Source organism: Adelges cooleyi, unplaced genomic scaffold (assembly GCF_023614345.1).
Source record: "Adelges cooleyi isolate 19-005CV unplaced genomic scaffold, UGA_ACOO_1.1 ACOO_flye_CR_arks_rails_tigmint_CR_PRNA_381, whole genome shotgun sequence".
In the NCBI taxonomy this organism is placed as follows: domain Eukaryota; kingdom Metazoa; phylum Arthropoda; class Insecta; order Hemiptera; family Adelgidae; genus Adelges; species Adelges cooleyi.
Genome location: NW_026096058.1, coordinates 280,811 through 303,875, shown reverse-complemented (window position 1 = coordinate 303,875; position 23,065 = coordinate 280,811). Strand labels below are relative to the sequence as shown.

At 32.4% G+C, this 23,065-nt stretch overlaps 1 protein-coding gene across 7 annotated transcripts; it reads left to right on the top strand.

Annotated features, from left to right (window-relative positions):
• Positions 1–753: 753 nt before the first annotated feature.
• On the top strand, positions 754–22,610 carry LOC126841310 (uncharacterized). Of its 7 annotated transcripts, none has more exons than XM_050577701.1 (18): positions 754–1,181; positions 1,212–1,304; positions 10,662–10,722; positions 12,167–12,362; positions 12,432–12,645; positions 12,720–13,656; positions 14,343–14,631; positions 14,933–17,008; positions 17,277–17,398; positions 17,601–17,747; positions 17,967–18,059; positions 18,131–18,577; positions 19,017–19,359; positions 19,449–19,609; positions 19,875–20,198; positions 20,606–20,882; positions 21,784–21,915; positions 22,212–22,609. In XM_050577701.1, exons 3-18 carry the CDS (start codon positions 10,705–10,707, stop codon positions 22,328–22,330), a joined length of 5,895 nt encoding a protein of 1,964 aa, XP_050433658.1. In that variant the 5' UTR covers positions 754–1,181; positions 1,212–1,304; positions 10,662–10,704; the 3' UTR covers positions 22,331–22,609. The 7 variants fall into 7 exon arrangements, with proteins under 7 accessions (XP_050433658.1, XP_050433656.1, XP_050433659.1 ...); XM_050577703.1 differs by lacking the exons at positions 754–1,181; positions 1,212–1,304 and adding exons at positions 7,745–8,391; positions 22,095–22,136 and having other exon boundaries at positions 22,212–22,335; XM_050577699.1 differs by having other exon boundaries at positions 754–1,304.
• The last annotated feature ends 455 nt before the right edge of the window (positions 22,611–23,065 follow it).

Genomic DNA, 23,065 nt, shown 5'->3' with positions numbered 1-23,065 from the left:
TATTTTTATAAAAAAAAAACAATCTGGGTCCGGGGAATATATGTTTCTACTTCATTATTCTCTTGATAATTATGCCTCTGGATCACAATTATTGCGATACTATAACTGACTGTGTCAATTGGTCGGTTTTTCTTTTATTATTATTCAATGTCTTGGATTAAGGTCTAACCGACACAATTGGTAAAGGGCCACCATAGTCGTAAACGCATTAATACCGCATTTGTACATTAGTACCTACTACTCGAAGAAGCCAGAAGGATATACATCCATTGCAGCCACCCCCGCCCGGAGAATCCACACCTGTCGCTTGTCGGCAGAAGGGCGGCCCATTGGTTCCCAGGATGTGCGGCGGCAGCGGCGTTGGGCCTTCAAGGTTTTTGGGGGCAGGGGAAAAAACCGTTGCACACGCACACACGGTAATAATGTTATTTCGAACACCCGTCCGTGTACCTATAATATAACGCGTGTTATGCCTCCTAGCTCTGTTGCCTGCTCGTACGCTATAGCGGAGAGATCACGATGCAGTCTCTGGGCCGACACCACGTACGAGAGCGCGGCGAACGGCCGGTCGGTCCGTTCTTTGTGTGTTGAACCGCTTGCGTGCGCCTCCTCGCCCCGTCTCGTTCGCCTATCTGCGCCGCCCTCCGACGACGGTTTGTCGTTTTATTTTATAATAATAATATATAAGCGGCTCCAGCGTGCCTCTAGGTTTTAGCCGGTCACCGCGACAACCAGTTTGGGTTCAACAAGTCTGTCCGACTGGCGTCTCGTGCGTGTGTACGGTGTGTTCCGAGTATCCGAGCGCGCGTACTCCCACCGCCACAACCGAGTTCCCGTGGTCGTCCGTGTATTGCTGCTGCTGCTGCTGACTAGGCAATAGTGGTGCGTATGCACGTAGAGCGCACACGTTTAGTAGTTTTTTTTTTTTTACATATACTTTAATATACCTACCCGTCCACGGAATTCCTGAGTGCGGCGTCGTGTTATTAAAATTCGAATAGTGCCACAGTGTCGTCGGTTATAGTAATATTTTTTTATTGTTCATTATCGTCGGTGTTTTATTTGTGTTTAATTACTAAGCTTTTTATCACATTACACATACCAAAACTTTTTACTTTCAAACTTCGTTTCGATAACAATGCGGTCGTCTTATAGTAAATAAAAACAAAAAACAAGTGCAGGTGTTAATAAAAACAAAAAAACAAGTGCAGGTGTTAATAAAAACTGTAGTGGCCGACGAGGATTAAAGAAGAGCGCCCTGATTGGATTATGTTGCCTTTGGATAATTTGCGGAATTAACGTCGGTCAGTAAATTATGCGATGAATTTAAATAATGTACTTAATAATTAATATAATAATAAGTGAGAAATTCGGGCAGGATGTGTTTTTCATGTCGGCGAGCACCCCGCCGGTTGTGATTGCCGGCGGAATGCCAACGGCCGATTTAACCACAACAAGAAATCTACATTAGGAATTAATTCCTTCGCGAATTCTCATCACCCGTAATAGCCGCCTTCCCTGCAAGGTTCAAGGTTAATGACTCTCGAGATCAGAGTAAATACACGGTAGACTTTAACGCCCTGCAGACAATAGACGCGGCTATATTCATATAGTAGGTATTACTTGCATACCTACCATAAAGTAGTAATTGCTCGTCGGCTAATTCTTGATGCATGTGTCTTTCAACCGATTAAATTGTAGATTGCCTTTAATATATATATATATTAGGTATAACGCAAATTTATCAGTTACCATATGAAGGGTACAAGGGAAAAACCAGCAAAGTCACTTTTAAAAAATGGCAATTTTTTGTTATAAAATTCGTTTTGATACAAAACGAATCTGTTCTTTACTTTTAAACACGATTATAAATAAAAATATACAATATTTTTAAAAGTTTTAAGTATTTCTTTAATATTTTAAAACATATTTTAGCATGTCTTAAACATGTTTTTCTTAGATTAAAAAAAAGTGACTTTTCCCCCTGTATCCTTCATATATTAACGTATCACACACCTATCTGGAATACATTGGATTTACTAATAATGTATTTATGAGCCAACTGAAGTTTACTTAACTCAATATAGTAGTGGTTTGTCATTTGTAGTTAAATCCATATTACAACATTTATATAGTTCCTGGGAAATGACAAACAATAGGGCATATTTATGCGGTGTACTCGATTTTATGAGAAAAATTACAACGTAGGTAGAATAATCCCAAGAAGACGTTTCTAGGAGGTCTGATGTAAAGATATTATTCTATTGCTTAATTTTTATACCTAGCAAGAGATTTGTCAAACATTTTATATTTATTCAGGTCGAATAAATCATAAAATATTAGGATCTGTGGTGAATAGGGAAATGTCTCATAGATTAGGTACCTACAAAATAATAGGTAGATAGGTATTAGAAAGTATACACTATACATATATAGAAATATAAATAAAATTGGACGATTTTTATTCAAAATTATTTATTTACTTCTGAACTCTTTTTAAAACAAAAATATTTTTTTTCGGTTTAATTAGATGTTTATATTACGTCAAAATACATTCTTGCTAAACAAACACCTTGACTGGTATCCTCCCGCATACTATTTATAATTGATGCACTCCTACCTTACTGTATAATTAACTATTTGTAACCACCAGGCTGTATAACGCAGAAAACAACTGGTAAAAAAACAATTTTTAATTCTTGGGATTGTCTTTGAAATACAAGACATTTGTGCCGAGCTATACTTTTATATTAATTAAAAGTTTATTTTCTTAAGAGTTATCTCAGTTGTTGGTCGTGCCTGATTATTTAGTATTTTACTCGAATAAAAATGGTACATAATCATAGTATAATATTGTGTCGTTTAATTGTGAACTAAGAATGAAGAACCCAATATCGAAAAATAAACTGGAAAGCTTACCGGCATTATTTGTTGTATCTTTTAAATAGAAAGAAAAAATGTCTATTAATACAATTATTTTTTTTTTTTAATGAAAGTATGTTTTTATAAATTGTACTTAATAAACTCGTGGAAAAGACTATTAGAAAATCAGCAGTATCGAAAGCATAGTCATAGTGTTTACATACCTATTGGCTATTATATAGGTCTTTGCTTTATATGGCTTGGACTACTGATAACTCGTTTTAACAACAACTAGTTTCTTTACTTTCATGTTTTTGTGCCTAATTTTATAAAAGGATGATCAAGCGTTTAAGGCTGTTTACTTTTTGCGAAAGTACTTAAATCAAACGCCTACTACACTGTTATTTACTATAGTACTCATTCAACTCAGTTTAAATCTTAATTATCAAAAAGTAAAGTAATCGATAAATCAGAAACGACTTGACTAATCTCTCCATTTTATTCTGTTTAAATAGGAATACATATTTTTTAGTACATATTGAATTTGCATGCGATTTTGAGTTGTAAATGCCATCATCAAATTGTTATGTTGTTACTTGTTTATATAAAAAATAGCGGCAAATCTCCAGAATCCAGTCCAGATTTTAGTCTTGCTTCAGATTATTAAATGCAGGTAGATATAAATATAAACATATTACGTTTGTTATAAAAAAAATCATCAAAAAATATTTTACATATCAAATTAACTATCATGGAGTTTTTTTTTACGTCTTTCTTATTTAGTATTCAAGTATGTATAAATATTACATTAGTTTTAATTTACTGGTTTTGGTCTGATGACTGGAATTCGTCTTACTGGGCGACAATATATTATATTGTATTATGGTGTATGTATTTTCTTAAAATTAGATTTTATTTAATTATAAATAAAATATTTTTTTTTCGAACTATTGTTATAAGTATGTTTCAAACTACGCCTGAGTAATAAATTGCTATTGGAGTGTGTAAAGGGTAAAATTAGAAAGGTAACGACAGTGTAACGAATGTAATGAAAAGGAAACACTAATTCATTTAGATCCATGATGAACAGCTGGCGAAACGATATTCTATTTATACATACATTTAAATTAAAAATAGGGAGGGCCAAAAGACATAAGGACAAAAAACTACTAGAGAGCCCATATTGTTATTCTTAATTTACGACAGTAAAATGAATTCCAAATGAATGCATTTCATTTTTTTTTTTAAAACTCATGTTTTTTCAATAATTAAAACCTAATTTAATTCTCGCTTGGCACCATGTCGGTATCTACTGAAAATATTTAAATTGCTGTTAAAATGTTGGTATTAAAGACGTCGCAGAACCTTTTTAAAAAGATTTTAAGAAGTTAAAAATGATTATACCTCATTAAATTTATTTTAGGTACTAGTCTGCGTAGTAAACCCTTGTTTAGGATTTTTAGAACTTCATCATTATCTGCCTGTCACCACTACTTTTGTTACTTTCAGCATAGTTTTAGTCTAATAAGGTCGATAAAAAAAAAGATTCTTCAAAAAATAATATATTTACTTGCTTCTGTACCGTGTTATCTAGAAAGTAGACTTAGTTATATATTTAAACCTCTTTTATTAAGGCTCAATTTTTTCATATTTTTCAAATATATCATGGTTATCATTATTTATTAGTTTCGAGAAATAAATCAAATGTTTGCTTTATTTTTTGTATCAAATTCAGAAAAATAATCTTTTTTTAAAAGTTTGTACAACCTTTTTATTATAATTATGACAAAAATGATGTAGTCAGACCCGACTGACTAATTTAGACAGTTTTTATTGTTGGGTATTATTTTTTTTTTGTTAGATTTACAACAATGTATAATAATTAGCATACCAGTACCGCTATCGCGGTGTACTATAATAATATGTAGTGTGTTACATTCTGAGTGCTGACATTCACCAATGAATGAGACAATAATCTTGTGGAACGAGTTTTTGTAAATACCATTGTACACATTACACTGTAAAATTTATAAAAAGTGTTCAAAAATACATTCAACCCATTGCTATGATGTGCAGTTATTTATACAACGGATATCTATTATATAGGTAGAAAATAATAGTTAATATCCATTTTCATTTCTAATCCCTGCTTTTTTATTTAAGCTAATTAGCTAAACAAAATGAGAAATATAGTACGTATGTATATACTGTACATATTACTTAAATTATTCACATAACACAAATCATAAATACAATTTTCTCACTATACACAATAATAAGCCCATTACTCAATGACAAATCCTTCGAATTGGGCACGCTAAGCAAATAATATTAGTGTTTACCGTTCATATGTGCATTCCACAGATAGGATTATAGGAAGTTGTACGTGCACTCGCACTCTCGGAGATTAGATTAGAAACGGGTTTACATTCATAATTTTATCTGAGCTATAGAGTACCTATAGACGGCGATTAATTTGCAGTAATTCCTTTTTCCGATAGTCTGAAAGTGTTGTTTTCTATTTGTGTTGCCGCAATACGTTTACTGTATTATGATTTCGGCAAGAATAATATGTACCTAGTCTGTTTTTAGATGACTTAGCTGTATGCGGAGTGCTCACAGATTTTCGAAAAATGCAGTAGCTTTTGTTGTAGTTAATAATAAAATATGTTTAGGTTTTTATATATACATACATATATATATATATATTATTTACACTATACATATAAAAACCTTAATATATTTACTATAAAAAAGTTATTGCATTTGCCAAAAATCTACGAGACACGCTATATATGTGTGTGTGTGGGTGGATAATGGGTTTCCTTCGGGGATATGCCCAATACAATATCTCCTAGGTCAATTAAGATCTTTATTTATTATTCCTAAATAAATCATTGATTTATAAAATGTAAATGTTTTCATTTTTACAATAAAAGAATTGTAGTGAATTCTTATTTTTCAAATTCAATAAAAAAATCAAGAATACTTATAAGGAGTTATACAAGATACATTTTACGGTTTTCCGAAAATGTCGATTGGTCGATAACGAGAAGTTTTGTATAGATTGTATAGAGTTATTAACGCTCAAAAGTGTAGGCGTAAAAGGTGTATATAAATTGTATGATAAATGATTAAGATTAGTACTTCATACTTTTGTAAAGATTTGTGGGAAATACATTAAATAATTATATTATCTGAAATTAAAATTTCTTTAAGGTTGGATGAGTTATTAAGTATACTCATTATATGATTATATTATTACATTTAGCAAACAAGCCTCAAGTCAGTAAATAAAAAATAATTAAGAGCTTATGAACACTTGTATAGCTAGATATATCTTTTTTAGATTCTATAATAATTATCTGGGGAATGCAGCCTTTGACAACACTCGGCTGAAAAAGGGGATTTTAGGTGTGCTATAATTATATTGTTAAGTTATTTAAAAGACAATACATTTTTAATAACTATGAGAAATAATACTAACTACTATTGTACTGTTGTTAATACTGTAAATATCTAACTATTCTATTTAAATTTTTCTATTTTTACTGCATCGTGGGCGAATATCATCGATTGTTAATTTATATGTGACTAATTACTAATTATTTTAAAAATTAGCCAATACAGTGAGGTCTGAGCCTACGGAGAAAGACCATATTGGGGTGGGGGAGGTCATAGGTTTTCAGGAATTATTATTACTGAAGTTGAACAAATGTCTTTCAAATAAACGTTTCGATGCGAATCTTTTGGTTAGTAGAAATACAAAAAACTATAAAAACATTGTAAAATTAAAATAATATGCTTAAAATTATATTTTGAGTATTATATACGATTAGGGTTGATTCTGACGTTTAAAAGTACCCAACTAAATCTATTTTCCATTTGTTTGACAAACCTACCTAATAAATCAACAATTATTTTTAAGGCGTGCTCAAATTCGACTGTAAAATGATAGTTGGAAAATTTTGTAATCTGTACAATAACAATGTGACAGGATAACTATTATTATACCGGTTATGATTTAAAGGGAATTATACTTTTGACCTCTAAAATAGATCAGCTCAAATGCTTGTGGCACTTTTCAGTTTCGATCGATTGCGTTCCATGACCTTGATATTCTTGCCTTTTGGATTACTTTAAGAAAATATCCGTCCTTAAAGATTAAAACATAACTTATCTGCACGGTACGGTGACCATTCGATCGACCACGAAAAGACACAAAGTAAAACTGAATTAGGCGGTGTTAGAACTCACATGACATGTATATTATATTTATTATTATTATTATTACTTGGATCCTGGAAAATGCACGTGTAATTAATCTCATTTTGGTGCTCTGATGCCCTTCAAGGCCCAAAAAAGACATAAAAAACTATTGATTTTTTACTCGCCATATAGGTATGTGAATTTCTAGCTATTAAACACAGATTGGAGTATAAACGAATTTTGGGTTAAAAGCATAGTTAGATGATTTAACATGTACTATTATTATTCAATTCGAATTAATAATACAGACTGTCATATTATGTATTCAAGCTTGGAATGAGACATATTGACGTCCCCCCTCGTTTTCCTATGAAAAATTAGTAAAAAGTAAAGGAACTCAGTCCTATGTGTATGTATATATATATATATATATATCGCCACAAATGCCAATTGTACAAGCGTTATCGCAGTGCACGGTTAAGAGGTTTTTGGCGACAAACGAAAACAAGTGTAACTAGGCCATAACGTTGAGACGCATGTGCGACGACAGTGGCGCAAATTGGCAATACCGTTCCCCCACGGTCGATCCCGCGCGCGCGCGCCCTTTTCCCATATTCGCACACACACACACACACACACACACACACACACGACACGGGAAAAACTACTTGGCCAGTGCACACACGGCGAACAGTGTATTTTCCTACGTGTCGCGCGCCGGCGGTACGCGTGGACGATCGGCAGCGGTTGTGTAAAAAAAAAAATTATTTATTTATCGAACAAAATTATTACTGTACGGACATTTTTCTCGGGGTTGTTTTTCCGTCTCTCGGTTAGCGATTGCCGGCTTTCGACGGACGTGGAATGTGTACTTGGCCGAGTCGTCGCCACTGCCATCGTCGGGCCACGGTGACCCAACGGCGGTCCGGCGGTTGCTGTACGGTCATCTCGGCCGCGGCTGTACCGTCGTGGCAGTTGTTGAATAATGATAAATTATAATATTTGCCATCCGCAATCAATTTGGCAACGCGTTTTTCACATTGTTAAACACAGTGCAATAGTATTAGAATAATATATTATTCCAGCGTGAAACGAATAAATCCGCTAGTCGATATAGTTATTTATACGCATAATAAAATATGTTTTAATTAATAAATTCTAATAAACGGAGAGAAAAATACAAATTTTATGGCTTAAAATAAGTAATATTATAATAGTTGTTTTGCGACATTCCACCAGACGACGTTTTTCCGTCCGAATACGTGACAATCGCGGATAGTCCGTCATCATGCTTCCCTGTTTTTGGAATTTTTGGTCCTGGTGAGTGGGATACTATTATGTATGTTATTATATACTTGTAACTATACAACAATACGTAGACGGCTTCCAATGTGTATGCGGCTATTACTGTTATTATTACTATGTATTTATTATTATATTTTTATTACCTATATATATATACGGACTGGGTGTAAAAAAAATAAAATAATAATAAATAACCGTGAAAATAGGTGTACCGTTTTGCGTGTGTGTATGTGAGTGAAACACGCATGAATAGGCGCCAGGGTATCGCAAAATATACAACGTCAAACGCAAATGCAAAAAAGCTAGCCGCTGTGTATTGTGTTATATTGATTTATTTTTTCTGTATAATTATTGTTGCGACTTTATTCATTATACGTTTTTACGCTGGTGTACCTACATGATATTTATAATGAATAGAGCTACAAATAATAACAACGTTAATAGTCGATTGTTCGAAAAATATACCTTGTAATATACAAAAGTGAAATAGAAAATAATAGAAACAATTTGACAATTTACGAGACAATTGTTTTATTATATAATAAAATTACTTTGTAAGATAAAAAAATCTATTTTCAATTTTATTTTTAAATATGATGTGGTTTTGAATTCGTTTAAAGGCAGTGTAGTTTCTTAAGGATTTTTGTATTGACCATTACGATAACATATAGTTCATAATTAAAAGTATTTTAAATTTCCAATTAGGTATAAAGCTAATAATAAAATTACATAAATGTTATCCTATAATTTGCGAAGAATAATTCCTAATATTTGTTGTAAAATTAACATTATGAAATTATTCATTATTATAGATAACATTGAAATAACAAAAAGGGCTCTGCAAGCTCGAAAAATTCATCATTTAAACATATTTAACACATATTGTAGTTGTCATAAATATTATTCTATAAACTAAACAAAATTGTAAATAAAAAAAACATTTCCTTAAACCAATTTACAAAAGATTATTATTATTAAATAAAACACAGTTAAGTTTAGATTTAATTAAGTAATGACTGTAAAATACAGTGATTCATAAAGGATTTTTATTTCAAGTTCGAAATGTAGACTTCCATTACAATTTAAAAATAAGAAGAATGTATTATGTGCGTGTAAAGGAACGCGCCGATTTTATGACTCTAAGGGTTTAAAATATTTTCCTTATTTTGGTGAAAGAGGGTTGGAAACCCGAAATAATAGGGTTCCTTTATAGGTTCTTTTAATGTACCCCCCTGTACCAAATCAGATATTTTTAGAACGCTAAACATAATAATAATAATATAACACGAATTATTCCTGTAGGGCGCACAAAACCCATTGCGCCAAGTATAATGGCTATAATGGAACCCTTCAGAGTATTCATTTTACTTCAAAGGCTGAGCGGTGGGATATCATAATTTCTGAAAGCATTGTATATCATAATCATGGCTACATATTTTTACACGACTACTTCTGTACTTGTGTAAAAATATATTGTAATCACTTAAGTATAACCAAATAAGTTTTAAATTAAAATAAAATACTTACCCGTTTGTAGTTTTGCTATTGTTTACCAACTGCATTGTTTTTCTTTGCTTACGTCTGATTTATTGAAGTAACAGCAAAAATTCGATAAAACTTTATTGTTAGCTATTACTTAGTATGTTACGATATAGTTTTGTGTTTAAATTTCATTTATTTAAAATAAAAAAATTAAAATAATTTTAAACAAGTTTTAATTAATATTAATTTTTATATATAAAAAAAAAAATTATCTCGATATTAAAATCTGAAAATTCCACATTTTTACATGGATATCATCATGTAATTAACAAAAATGTTTGATAATTAATATTAAAATTTCCACTTTTTCTAATTTATTCCTCTATAGAAAAATGCAAAACTATTATTAATTTATGTATTATACCTTTTGACTTTATCTAGAGACAAAGCCCAAAGATATTAATAAATTGCATTTCAAATAGTTTTTACCAGTTATTAATAATATTAAAAAAATCCTTATTTCTTATCATTTTTATTGTTTAATTTTTACATTAGTCTACTTTAATTAACATGTTCGTAAATAATATACTATAATTCTGAAAAATGCACTATACAATGTTAAAGAATCTGCAAAAAAAATCTAAAAAAATAGTTTAAATTATTCTAGGTTTCTTCAACATAGAAAAGAAACTTATCAAACCGATACAAACTGTATAAATTACATTATGAATAGTATAAATACAAAAATATTATAGTAGAAAAAATATAATTGCATTAAATTTTTTTTTTTTTTTTAATTACAGGATCGACCCAAAGACGTCGTCATCGAGTTCCACAGTCGGCACCATGGCTACTTTAAAAAAGGTAAAAAAATCCGTCTATGTACATCTTTTTTTTACAAAAACACATACATTATTAATGGAATAAAACAAGTGTTAGAATTACATTAAACTTTGGACAACTTAAGGCTAATTTTCAAGCATGAAGTCTAATAACTTCGTAAAAAAATGGACTATAGACCAAATGTTATCTCTTTTAGAGAAAGGGTTAATGTTATTTCTTAGATTTGGACTTTTTCGCCGACAGTGCTATATCTACAACTTGTACATAAAGAAATCGGTTCAGTGATGATTAAACGCTTTTTGCTGGTCCAGACACAAATATATGAACATACCATTTTAAACCGAAACGTACCCAGCTACGCATCAAAGTTAAAATATATGACGTTGGAGAAATATGAATGGCGTAAATACATAATTTAATTCATTTAAAGGAACAAATTCTATTGTATTTCCTACAGCGGTTATGAACTAAGACGATTAAAAAAAAATCGTCTACCCGAGAAAGGTGACCTTGTACCTGCAGTAAACGTGACCACCTGTTATGATGGGTATTAAAAGAACATCATGGCATGTATCTACACTCTCTCTATACCTATAGACGCTGTACCTACACGAATCCAAAGATATTGTAGCGATTCACTGAACCGTCATTTTTTTGTGTACTCTGAGATTTGGTCCATTGACTCCAATATTTAAGTATTGCTGTCCTGCTGGCATTCTGTAATTTTATAATCATAATATTGTATTACAAACGAACAACAGCTAAAATTCTAAATTAATAGATTACAATAATCATAACCCGTTCACCTAATATTATATGTTCTGTTTAAATACTTGCAGAGTTTTTGAAAAATATCAAAGTATTTTTTAATTTTCACAGTTTTTAGTAACACTAATCCTCATATTTAATTTTTATTTAAATTTTCCTATCGCCATAAAAAAAGATTACTATAAAAGTTTAAATTAACGGCGTTTGTAACAACAGAACTTATATTTTTTATTGTAAAATTTAAAAGAAATAAACTAGCAATGCTGAGCATAAAAATCTTTTTTTCCATTAACTTGCAGAGCTCTTTTTTAAAAAACAAAGTTACTCTGAAATTTATTTATTTACGTTGATATAATTTATACAATTAAAGTTCCTTTGAAAAACGGTATTGCAGCTAAATCCCCCTCAAACAATAATCTTTTTTACTAGCGTTTATCATTTTTTAAAAATAACATTTAAGCTTAAATTAGTTGATTTTTTTTTTTATTAGCTAAATTTTCATTAATCACAAAAAGTAACTGTCCAGTTTTGAATAAAAGTTAATAATACTAATTACAATTATTTTTATAATTTTAAAAATGTATTTGGCCTTTTAAGTTTAATGCAATTTTTCTAAAATGGTTTGTGTTTTGATTTAGGGGAAAACAGGTTAATCTATTGGATAATTTATATTTTCATTGTATTAAATGAATTTCAGAACTCTGTTGTGGTGACTCAGCCTATGAGAAGAGTAATGATTGGATCTAGCCCACTAAAATCACCTCACATTAAAAGGCCACCATCGGCTCCTGTTACATTACAAGGATGGCTTTATAAACAAGGAAGCGAAGGTCTAATGTTATGGAAGAAACGATGGTTTGTTTTGTCCGAATTTTGTCTTTTCTACTACAAAAGTAAGTGATAATGAATATAACTTTATCGCGTTGTTTAAATTACTACCACTTAAACTTATGTTTATGCAGATGACGAAGAAGAAAAACTACTCGGTTCAATATTGTTACCATCGTATAAGATATCTCCTTGCTGTCCATCGGAAGACAAAGTGTATAGGAAATTTAGTTTCAAAGCTGAACATGATAACATGAGGACGTATTATTTTGCAGCAGATACGAGGGAACTCATGGTTCAATGGATGAATGCTTTAAGTTTAGCGTCGATTCTTCAGCAAACTAACGGGTACTGTAGTACATGTTGCATTATTTATTATTGGCTTTTGTTTAATGAAAACATTTTTTTTCTTTTTGTAATAGATATTCTGAACGAATTAACGCAAAACGATCCGAATATGTTAATCAAATTGACGACATGGATTCAGGATTTCTTAGTTCATCGTTTTATTCGACGCCTAGAAGTTATTACAATAACGATTTAAGTTTTAAGTCTCACAACGTTCAAATTGCTCAACCTCTTTATGCCAATGCACCTCCGAAACCACGACGTGTAACCGATTGCCTAGAAGAACATCCACAAATTGCTCAACCTCAGTATAAACATTTGCCGCTAGTCCAAAATCTCAATAGATCCCAATTAAACAATAATTCTGAACGGCGTACGCCTGATACGTACGGACGACACGACGTCGAGTATTCGATCCCAAGCGAATACGAAGAAGTAATTGATGAGTACACACCGAACTCGGTCAAGTACAGAGAGAAAAAATATTCTTATCGGCCTCATAGTGCTGATTTTTTAGAGTATGACGCCAAGCGGGCTTATCAAACTCCAACCCCTAGTACCACTTCATACAAATCGCCAGAATATTATAATACGAGTAAACAAAATAAACGACCAAAGTCTAGTTTAGATTTCATCGATAATTCGGATAGTTACTGGTCGGAGAATGCGTATGCGGAGAAAATGAGACAAGCGTCACAGAGTTTGAACAAAGAGACAAATTTGAACCGGACGTCTGCTCTGTCGCTCAGACAATTGGGGATTTACCTGAACGACATCAAAGCAGAACCGGTAGAGGTGTCTTCAGCCCAAACGAAAAATCATCGAAACTATATCAAAGAGCAAGAGAAACGGTGGAGCGAGTATGTGAACTCATTTAATAGATCGGCCAGTGCCAGAGCACCCCGTAATGCTGAACGACGCAATTATGAACAAAACGAGCACAAAAGAAGCACTAGCTTACAACGAAGAAACAGTATTGATTCCAGAGACAAAGAAAGAAAGTCGCAACAGGTTAGTGGAGTTCATAGATAAACACAAATGCTATTCTGTAATAATGAAGAGTTTCTTAAAGAAGTATATGAGCAAATAGAGTGAAATGAAGGATAATGTGAATGAAATTAAGGAAGAGGAAGTGTAAAAAGCAATAACCGCTATGACGTGTAAGGAAGCTGTAGGACCGGATGGGTTACCCGTGGATATGTACATTAGGAAGTACCCGAAGTAAGTGGTTAGTAAACGTGTTTAAAAAAGTAACGGAAAGGAACATTGTACAATACGGTAGTGAGACCTACACTGATGTATGGAAGTAAATAAGAAAATGGAAGTTGCAGAAATGAGAATATTGAGGTAGATATATTGAGTGATAAGGTTAGACAGAAGTAAAAATGAGTATAATAAAGTTTCGGGAGTTGTGCTAAAAGCAGGAAAACATATTCAAAAACTTAGACATGATTAAAAAAGATAAAAAAGTAAACTGGAACTCAATTACACTAGAAAAAGGATTAAGAAAGATAAAGAGATGGACCAAAGAAGAAATTTATGGATGTGTTCAGTATACGGATTATATTAGTGGCGATGGATAGATGTTCGAAGATGTTGAATGGCCGACTCCATTTGTATAGGATAAGGCGACCAATAAAATTGTTCTGTAATATATTATATTTAAATTTTTTATTTTTTTATTATTTCAAATTTAGAGAGAGGAATCGATGAAACGTCTTTTAGATTGGAAACAGCGCATGTTGCAATCGACATTGACTAGAAAATCGTCCGGTTCGTCTAACCGTGGTTCTGCACAAAACGAGCTTTCTAAGTATTATAAAAAAATCACTGACAACCGTTTGTCTGTGAAAAACGAAGAGAAAAACCATTCAAATAATATAGCTAATACGTACTATAATAATACCAAGTACAACAATGACAACTTGGACTACATGAAAAACGATTTGCCAGTCGAAAATGGTTACGATTTTTCCGATGACGAAGGTACGTAGCATAATAATTTATACTTATACTATAATATTCGCTTACAATTATACTAAGTATTTATTTTAAGCATTAACTAATACGTAGAAAGCCTATACTTAAATTATTATATTTTTACTGGTAAATGTATTCTTCTTATTTCTCTGTCGGCTAACATTAAATAGTTTAGATTATATAAATATCAATAACACAATAACTGCAAAATGGCTATTATCTGTGGACTCTTTCAACGCGCTAACTGCATGTGCAAGAACTTCTTACAATGGATTATTTAACCAATTTGGTAAATTATTTATCCTAGAAGCGAAAGAGAGAGAAACCCAAGCAGAAAATTCCACCACGTCGACTACCAAAAGTTTTCATGAAATCACACCCGATTCAAAGTACACCAACACTATTAACTTCTACACGAAACCAGCAGTTAAACAACAACAACATCTCTCCGACGAAACAGCTAGCTCGACAAATTCATATTTTAAGGACGACACTCTAGTGGTTGATAGTCGACATTCCGATAGTGGTTACGATACATTGCAAATGGGCAGTAGTGTTCTTTCATCCAAAGATCCCGACATTGATCGATTATTAAAATTTGATTTTGGCAAAAAGAACGGCATAAGAAATCTCATTCAAAATTTCGAATCGAAAGAAATGAAAGAGCCACTCCAATCGTCTTCTTATCGTACAAACGAAGCTCAAATATCGTCATTAAAAAAGGAGGATGTTAGGTACTCGACCGCTCAGAACCCGCAGTCTGTAAGGGACTTGTTGGCCAATTTTGAGAAGAAAAAAGAACGCTGTGTATTCAGTGACACAGAAACGCTTTTATATGAAACTTCTAGTGACACAGAACCTTCTATTCCTCGACTGAAGCATAACGAAGTTCTTTCTACTGATGAAGACGATCCGGAAGTGGCGGATGTCTTAGGCCAAAAGGCTGATCCTAATGACGAGCAATATTATTTGCCAATGACTCCATCAAAAAAATCCGTTTTGGAAGAGGAAATATCAAAATCTAAGTTAGTAATGATCAATAATGAAGACCAAGAAAATTATGTTGAAATGACTCAAAACGCTAAACCCATATTAGCTCCATCGCCAAAATTTGATAAAAAATCTCATTACGAGTACATTGCTTATAAAACGAATTCAAACTACGAGCCTGTATACACAGAAGTAAAAGCAAAAATTCTACCAGACATTTTGAAATCGTCTACAAATGTGAATAATAGTTCAATCAAATCAGATAGTTCTGATGCTGATGATGAAGCATCGAAAGATTTAGATTCGCTTGATACACCTTGCCATCCTAGGTTCAGTCTGTCAGACACGTTTAGACCAGCTTCGTATTATCTGGGGGCTGCGAATAACGAAGATACTCACGATTCTTCAGATAGCGATTTGGTTTCTCCGCCACCGATGAATTTCGATAAAGATAACGAACTTAAATCGATTAGGAAAAAAATGGAATCGCTAATACAATCGGCTTCGGAGTCAGATTCAGACTCGAGTAAAAAAGAAAAACAGCCGATTTTTAGCGGTGATTTAGATTCGATAGGTAGCAGAAACGGCATGTATAATATTGACATCAATTTAGATGATTATCTGGACAAACAGAATATCGAGGAATGCGATAGGTTCTATGAAAACTATTGCAAGAGCTTAGAAACCAGAAGGTTAGAAGGCACCGAACCTCCACTCGGTGCTCCTTATTACTACTCGGATATATCCAACGGGAATCTGAGATCGTTAACCCCGGAACCTCAGGGAGCGGAAGGGTTTAGTATGCGTCAAAGAAGTCGTTCACTCGAAGGAGTACTGGACGAGAGCAGCGTATACTGTAATTTGGAACCGAGGAAGTGCACATCGCCCAAAGAAGCGATTTCAAGACTATTGCGGACAGCAGAGATGAAGTCCCCTAGGACAACGGACTTGACAATCGTAAACCTACCTTTGAGATCGAGGTCGTTGGACAACTTAGACGCCGAACCGGAGAAAAAATCTGGCCGTCAGAGTGCCGATATACTGAACGACAAGAAGAATGAGGCCATGTACGTGAACGAAGCAGCGTTTGACCGACACAAAGAGTATAAAGACGATTATCGGTCAGTAAAAAAAGGCAGGTGCAAGAGCGGTTCCCAGTCTTTTTTAGAGGAAGGCCTTTACCCGATGACCCGGCCACCGTCAATGGAGCAACTGGACAGGGAGAAACTAAGACAGTGGGATCTTATGTCCACTGTCCCTGCCGTGATGCTGGGTGCAACGCGCGCGTACAGTCGTACTTCCGAGAAACAAGCGACGTTAACGCCTGCCGAATTAAACACCAGGCCGCCATCGCTAAGTCGCCATTCGGACGAAACACCAACAAGCTCTCCAGGTTGTTACCTCGTCTCAAAACGAGATGTTTAACTAAAATTACTACCTAGACATAAGAAAATCTGTTTTACTAGAACATAAAAATAATTTGAGTCAAAGTTAATACCTAATAAATATAATATATCATTTTAAGATACCCATTTTCACTACAAGTAAATTAAAAACTAAGAACAAAAACAGTTTAGAAAACGTTTTATTTTATGAATTTTAGAATTTGGTAAAAGCAATGCAATCAAGTAATTATAATAATTAGTAACGTTTAATTCCAGTGTCCGGATGCGGATCAGCGATTGGACAAGGTCCAGTTCATCGAGAATACCAAGAAATTAATAAAATTATCAATGAGACGATGGGAAGCAAAAATATTTACTCAAGCAACAGAAACATAAGGGTAATAACTAAATGACTAATTAAATGACTTGGTTACTTAGTATTTACCGGGTTACCGATGAGGTTACTTGTTAATATATGTTTATTGTTTTTTTTTTTCTATCTACTTAATAATTATAGTTTTTTCCTTTTTTTTTATTTATTATTTTAATTATTTAATACGTATTATTTTATTATTTTTTCCCACAAATAATGACCATTAGAATAGTCAATGGAACTTAACAGTTTCTGCCGGTGAGCTCCTAGGTCAAACCCACGAAGAATTAGTTTTATTATTAATTCAATTAAGAAGGCAGAGAGTTTCTATTTGTAAAGCTATGGAAATGTGTCACGACGATATCGAAGCACAGGTTTGTTTTTCGTTTTACATTAAATTTATTATTACGAATGAGTAATGTGCAATTACTTTGAACCCATTTCCAGTTTTTATTGTTTGGGGTAATTAATTCTATATGTTAATCTTTTTTTTCAATTTAAAAATATTTTATTTAATCACTTAGTATTTTTTTAAACAAATTACCTTCAACGGGTTTTATTAGTTAATAACATAGAAAATTATAAAATTTTAGACTAGATTGATTGAGCTTGACACTCCAACTAAAATGGAAAATCTGCAAAGACTAGATGATCTGAAAAATCATTTATTGGACCTCGAAAAACAGGTAATTTATTTATAGACATTTTTTTAACGAGTTTTAAAAAAAACGTATTTATATAAAATGTATATTTACAGTACGAAAAAGGTAAGCCATTAGTGAACCTTGTCGATAATATGGTGAAATTGGGTTCGTTGTACCAAGCTGGATCTGCGCTTGAAAATCCTTATGGTCTCTCTACACCCACTATATTGAAAGAACGTCTCGAGTTCAATGATAAAGTTCAAGAAAAACGTCTATTAGAAGAAGAAAGTAAAGAATGGCTGAGAATAAAACCGAATATCAATGATTTGCAAGAGAAAGTTGACAGATTATACGACCTTGATCAATTAATGCAAGAAGAATCTGGAAACTTGCAGCACTTGAGACAAGATAAAGAGTTACTAGAAAAAGCACTAGGCGGTCTTAGGCATAAAATGCAAGGAACACATAACCCAGCCGACGAGGAACGATACAGAAGACAGCAACACGTGTTGGAACGAGAATTAAGTGCAGTGAGATCGGTTTTAGCCAATAACTCGAAAGTAAGAATATTTTATTAAAAAAAAAAACTTTTGGGCTACATAGGTATGAAATTTTAAAACATTGAATTTATCCACAGAATAGAATTTAATTCATTCTATTCTGTAGTTTATCCATTCTTTATTATCTATATGTATCAATCACACGTCTCCAATCATCATTCTTATTGCTATATCTTATCGTCTAATTTCCCTATTGTTCGCTAGAATCACCGTTTTAACCCTATCTCTTTTTAGCAGATTTCCTCTATTTCTCCTTTTGAACCATCGTTCTAATCACTGTTGTATCTCTAATCAGCTGATTTACTCCTATATTGTTTTTTCGTGTCGGGTTTCCGTTTATTTTTTGAAAAGTGCACCGGAAAAATCATATTCTATGTTAATTATTAGATAAGGCGTAGGTTATGTTTTACAATTAATCAGAAAATTGTCATTTCCTTAGAAATTGGAAGAGACCGTAGCAGCTAACGCAAGGTTAGAATCCGAACTGGTAGTTTTGCGTCAAAAATTGCAATCGTCCAGAAGAATACACGACACAGGCGCCGGAGGACCTACGGTAGCTGCGTTGGAGGCTGAACTTAGAAGAGTACAATTGTTGGTTGGAGATTTGCAGCGGCAAAGAGAAAACCTCAGTGTACAGGTGCGCCAACTGACGGAAAAATCGAATACGCTAACGATGCAGATGAACAGCGGCGAAAGTGAAATAAAAGGCAAAAAAAGACCAGCTAACGATTCATGGGTGGAAACCGATCTTGATGACTCTATGCAAGAGGACAATATAAAATGTACGTTTTTACTATTGACACTAAACAACAGCGACATATAGCTATTATTTTATTTAAATTCCACGTTTATTTTTGGCATTTGTTTTTAGTTTACACCCCAAGAGAAAAGCCGCAAGAAATCAAGACTGTCAGAATTGTCAAACGGGAATCCGAGAGACGCCAGAGAGATAAGTGTAGTGGTAATATTGGTCTTCCATTAACGAGCGTCACTGTCAAATGCGTACCCGTCATTGAAGAAGCAGATTATCGAGTAATGATAATAAACGTATATTCAATTAAATTAGTATATTCCGTTTACATGTTTAAAAACACTATTATTAATATTACACTAAATGTTTAAAAACAAAAAAAATACAACATAAAATAATACGTCTTTAAGAAAATTAAGTTGCCATCAAATTTTAATAAGTTGTTAACATGAAAGTTATCTACTGAAATCGTTAATTGTATAATATGATGTTAAACACTGCTTTTTCATTAAATAATATATGGGTAATTATTAAAATTAATTACAGGCCGACGAAAACTATGCGAAAAAGTTATCAGCTCAAGAACAGTTATTTGGTCCCATGACGAATAATAACTCTTACAGCATGTACTCGAATTTGAACTTTGAAGATATATCAGCTATACTTCCAAACGATGACGCGCCATTATCCCCAGTGTATCAAAGCGAAGCTGCTCGGCAAATTGTCGAAGAACTTTCGAAAAAGGACAGAAATGAAAACATTAAGACGTGTATTAATGAACAATTAACTAAAAGATTAATACCCCGAGAAAAACGTAGACATCACACAGTTACCAGTGTTCGACCACTTCCCATCGCTGATACCTATAACGTAAGTTATAAAATTTAATTACTATTTACTAGTTTGATTAAATGGTCATTCCATGTGAAATTTATACAAACATTATTTTTTGAACTACGACGATTTTTGTTTAAACTAGATATTTGTAAGGAAATAATATAGAAAACGTGTATTTTCATGTCCAAACAATCTTAAGTCTATTTTCTCCCATTTTTGTATGAATTAGACATTATATTATAATACTTGACATAATTTACGAATTACAGTAAAACTATCTTAATTTGTTTTTCTCAGTTATAATACTGAAACGCTTTATGATTGAACTTGTTTCTATTCGAATATAAACTTTAATATTATAATAATTGTTGTGTCGATTTCACGTAGAATGACTCTAAATTGATTGATAATATAATAATTAATTGAAATGCATCTTTTAGAGAGATGGTTGGAGATCGCGAGATGATGTAGATATGGAACGAGCTTTGCGACCTGGTGCTCCGGATGTGGTCCGTTCTACTATGAATAAGACTGAACCAACACGGTTTAATGCTGAGACTATAGACAGTATAATAGGCACACCAGGGAAAATATGCATACCAGAACGGTACATACCAGAATCAGCTCCGGTATCACCAGATGAACGTAAAAAAAGAATGCACAAAGCTGAAGCCATTAGAAAAATGTTATCAGAATCCACGCCTATTCTTAGTTCAGGTTACCTAACTTACCTAAATATTTAGCTAACCAAATTATTGAACGCACGGTTTTTTTGAACATAGAATAAATCTTTGCTTTAGCATTTTTCAACAAAAAAAATGATCATGGTAAATAAAAATAAGGAGCAATGTGGGAATATCAGCTGATGGGGGAAATATTTAAGTATTAAGAATAGTGATTGATAAGGAAAGACAAGCTCATTATTTAAATATACCAGGTTATTGCATTTCTATCCCTTCTTCGTCGAAATTTTCGACAATAAAAAAAATTGACAGCGTAAGGTTTGGCCAATCAAATTCATTTATTTTAATTTTTATAAAGGTATTATTTATGTATTTATCAAATAAGCAATGATGTACCCTTCATTTTATGAATTGATAATATAATAAAGTGGGGATATGCAATAACCTTGTATATTTAAGCCATGGACAATCTCATAATAGAAAATATAATGATAAGAATCAGGAGTGGGACTTGATATTTATGCTAATAGACTGAGCACCCGGTTGGGTTAGGCTGTGGGTGGGTGCGGTTACGGCTATCGTTGTATTATTTAAATTACATAAACAAATGCAATAAATAATTTTTTGGTATTATTACCAAACTGGGAATTCGAATACCCATGCTTGTAAGGAGGATAATATGGATAAAATAATAGGGCTAAAAAAAGAGTCGATAATTTTATGAGTGTTAGGTAGAGAAAGATAATTTAAGTACTGAGTCCTATCAGAATCAAGGGTAGGACAGTAAAAAAGATAGTTAAAAAAGCAATACCGAATGAGATAAAATACGACTTTTTTCCCCCTTTAAAATTGTTTTTTAACACATATTTTTGTTACATTTCTAATTTGACATCCATTTATTAATAATACGTTTTAACTATTTTTCATCGGTTTAGAAGGCGAGATCGATGAGCATACAGTCTTTGGGAGAAAGAAGATGATGGAAGAAAAAAAACAAAGAGACCACTTATTGCAGTTGAATCAAATATTAGCACAACAAGTCATGGAAAAAAGTAAAGCAGTTGCCTGTAAGTATTGATTAGTTTTGTTGGCTGTAACAAAAATTTTTTTTAAAAAATAATAATAATACAATCGGTTTTTTAATGTTTTGAGAAGTGCATGTTTGTTTGTTGTCACTTGTCTAGTATTTTATTGTATAACTTATTTTTAGTTTGTCGTGCTTGAGTAGATCGTTTTGTTGTTGTAGGTGCGAGCCCCACAAATACTAGAGACTGATACCTAGCATGAGGTGTGTTTTAATTTGTTTTAACTTTGTCAAAAATACAATAATTGTTAAATAAACACATTTTTTTTTTATTACTAGTGAACGCTATGGCTCAGAAGACTAGAAGCGAAAGGTGTCTCAATGACAGCGAAGACAGAGAGTTATCTCCTGAAGAGCCTCTTCCGCTGTATCAGCAGAGAGAAAACTATTACTCATAAGTCCAAATTGGTTGTGTACCTGGAATTGTAGGTTGTAAAATGTAAGAAATTCTATATTGAACTGTTAAAAGAGTATTTTAGAAATGTTTTAATTTCTGTTGTATAGTTTTAATAGATTGATGATTGATTGTGATCTATATATTATTATACAAATATTTTTAACTTATAATTAGTTAATTTATTGTAAAATTACTATTTTTCTAAATAGACGACTTCAGTTTAATTAAATGTGTTTTCAACAATTATAAACAAATGTATACTGAGAATATTAGTTTTTATGTAAATGATTTTATAGAAACTTTTTTTTTTATATTAAAAAAGATATTGTTATTTTAATTTTGTTTACCCTAAAACCTCATGTACCTTTAAAAGTAATAACCAACATTACGGGTTAATCAAATAATCTTATGAACCACTGACGGCAGCCTTCAACCTTCCTTCTACGATAATTATATTTATTATGAATTTCTAGTACTAAATAAAGAATTATATATTTAACTATCGTTCATTTTACAAACCATCATTTAATGACGGCATACAAAGGGGTTTTATTAAGAATAACCTGCAATAACCAAAAATCGGTACCAGTTCATAAGAAATCAACCACAATTTGGTACAACTATATTTCCCTTTGTATAGAGGTTATAACATGTATGGTCTAATCCCTTCTGCTCTAATACATTATAGTAAAATCCCCCTTTTTTTTTTGTATGAACACCATCAAGGAAATAACTT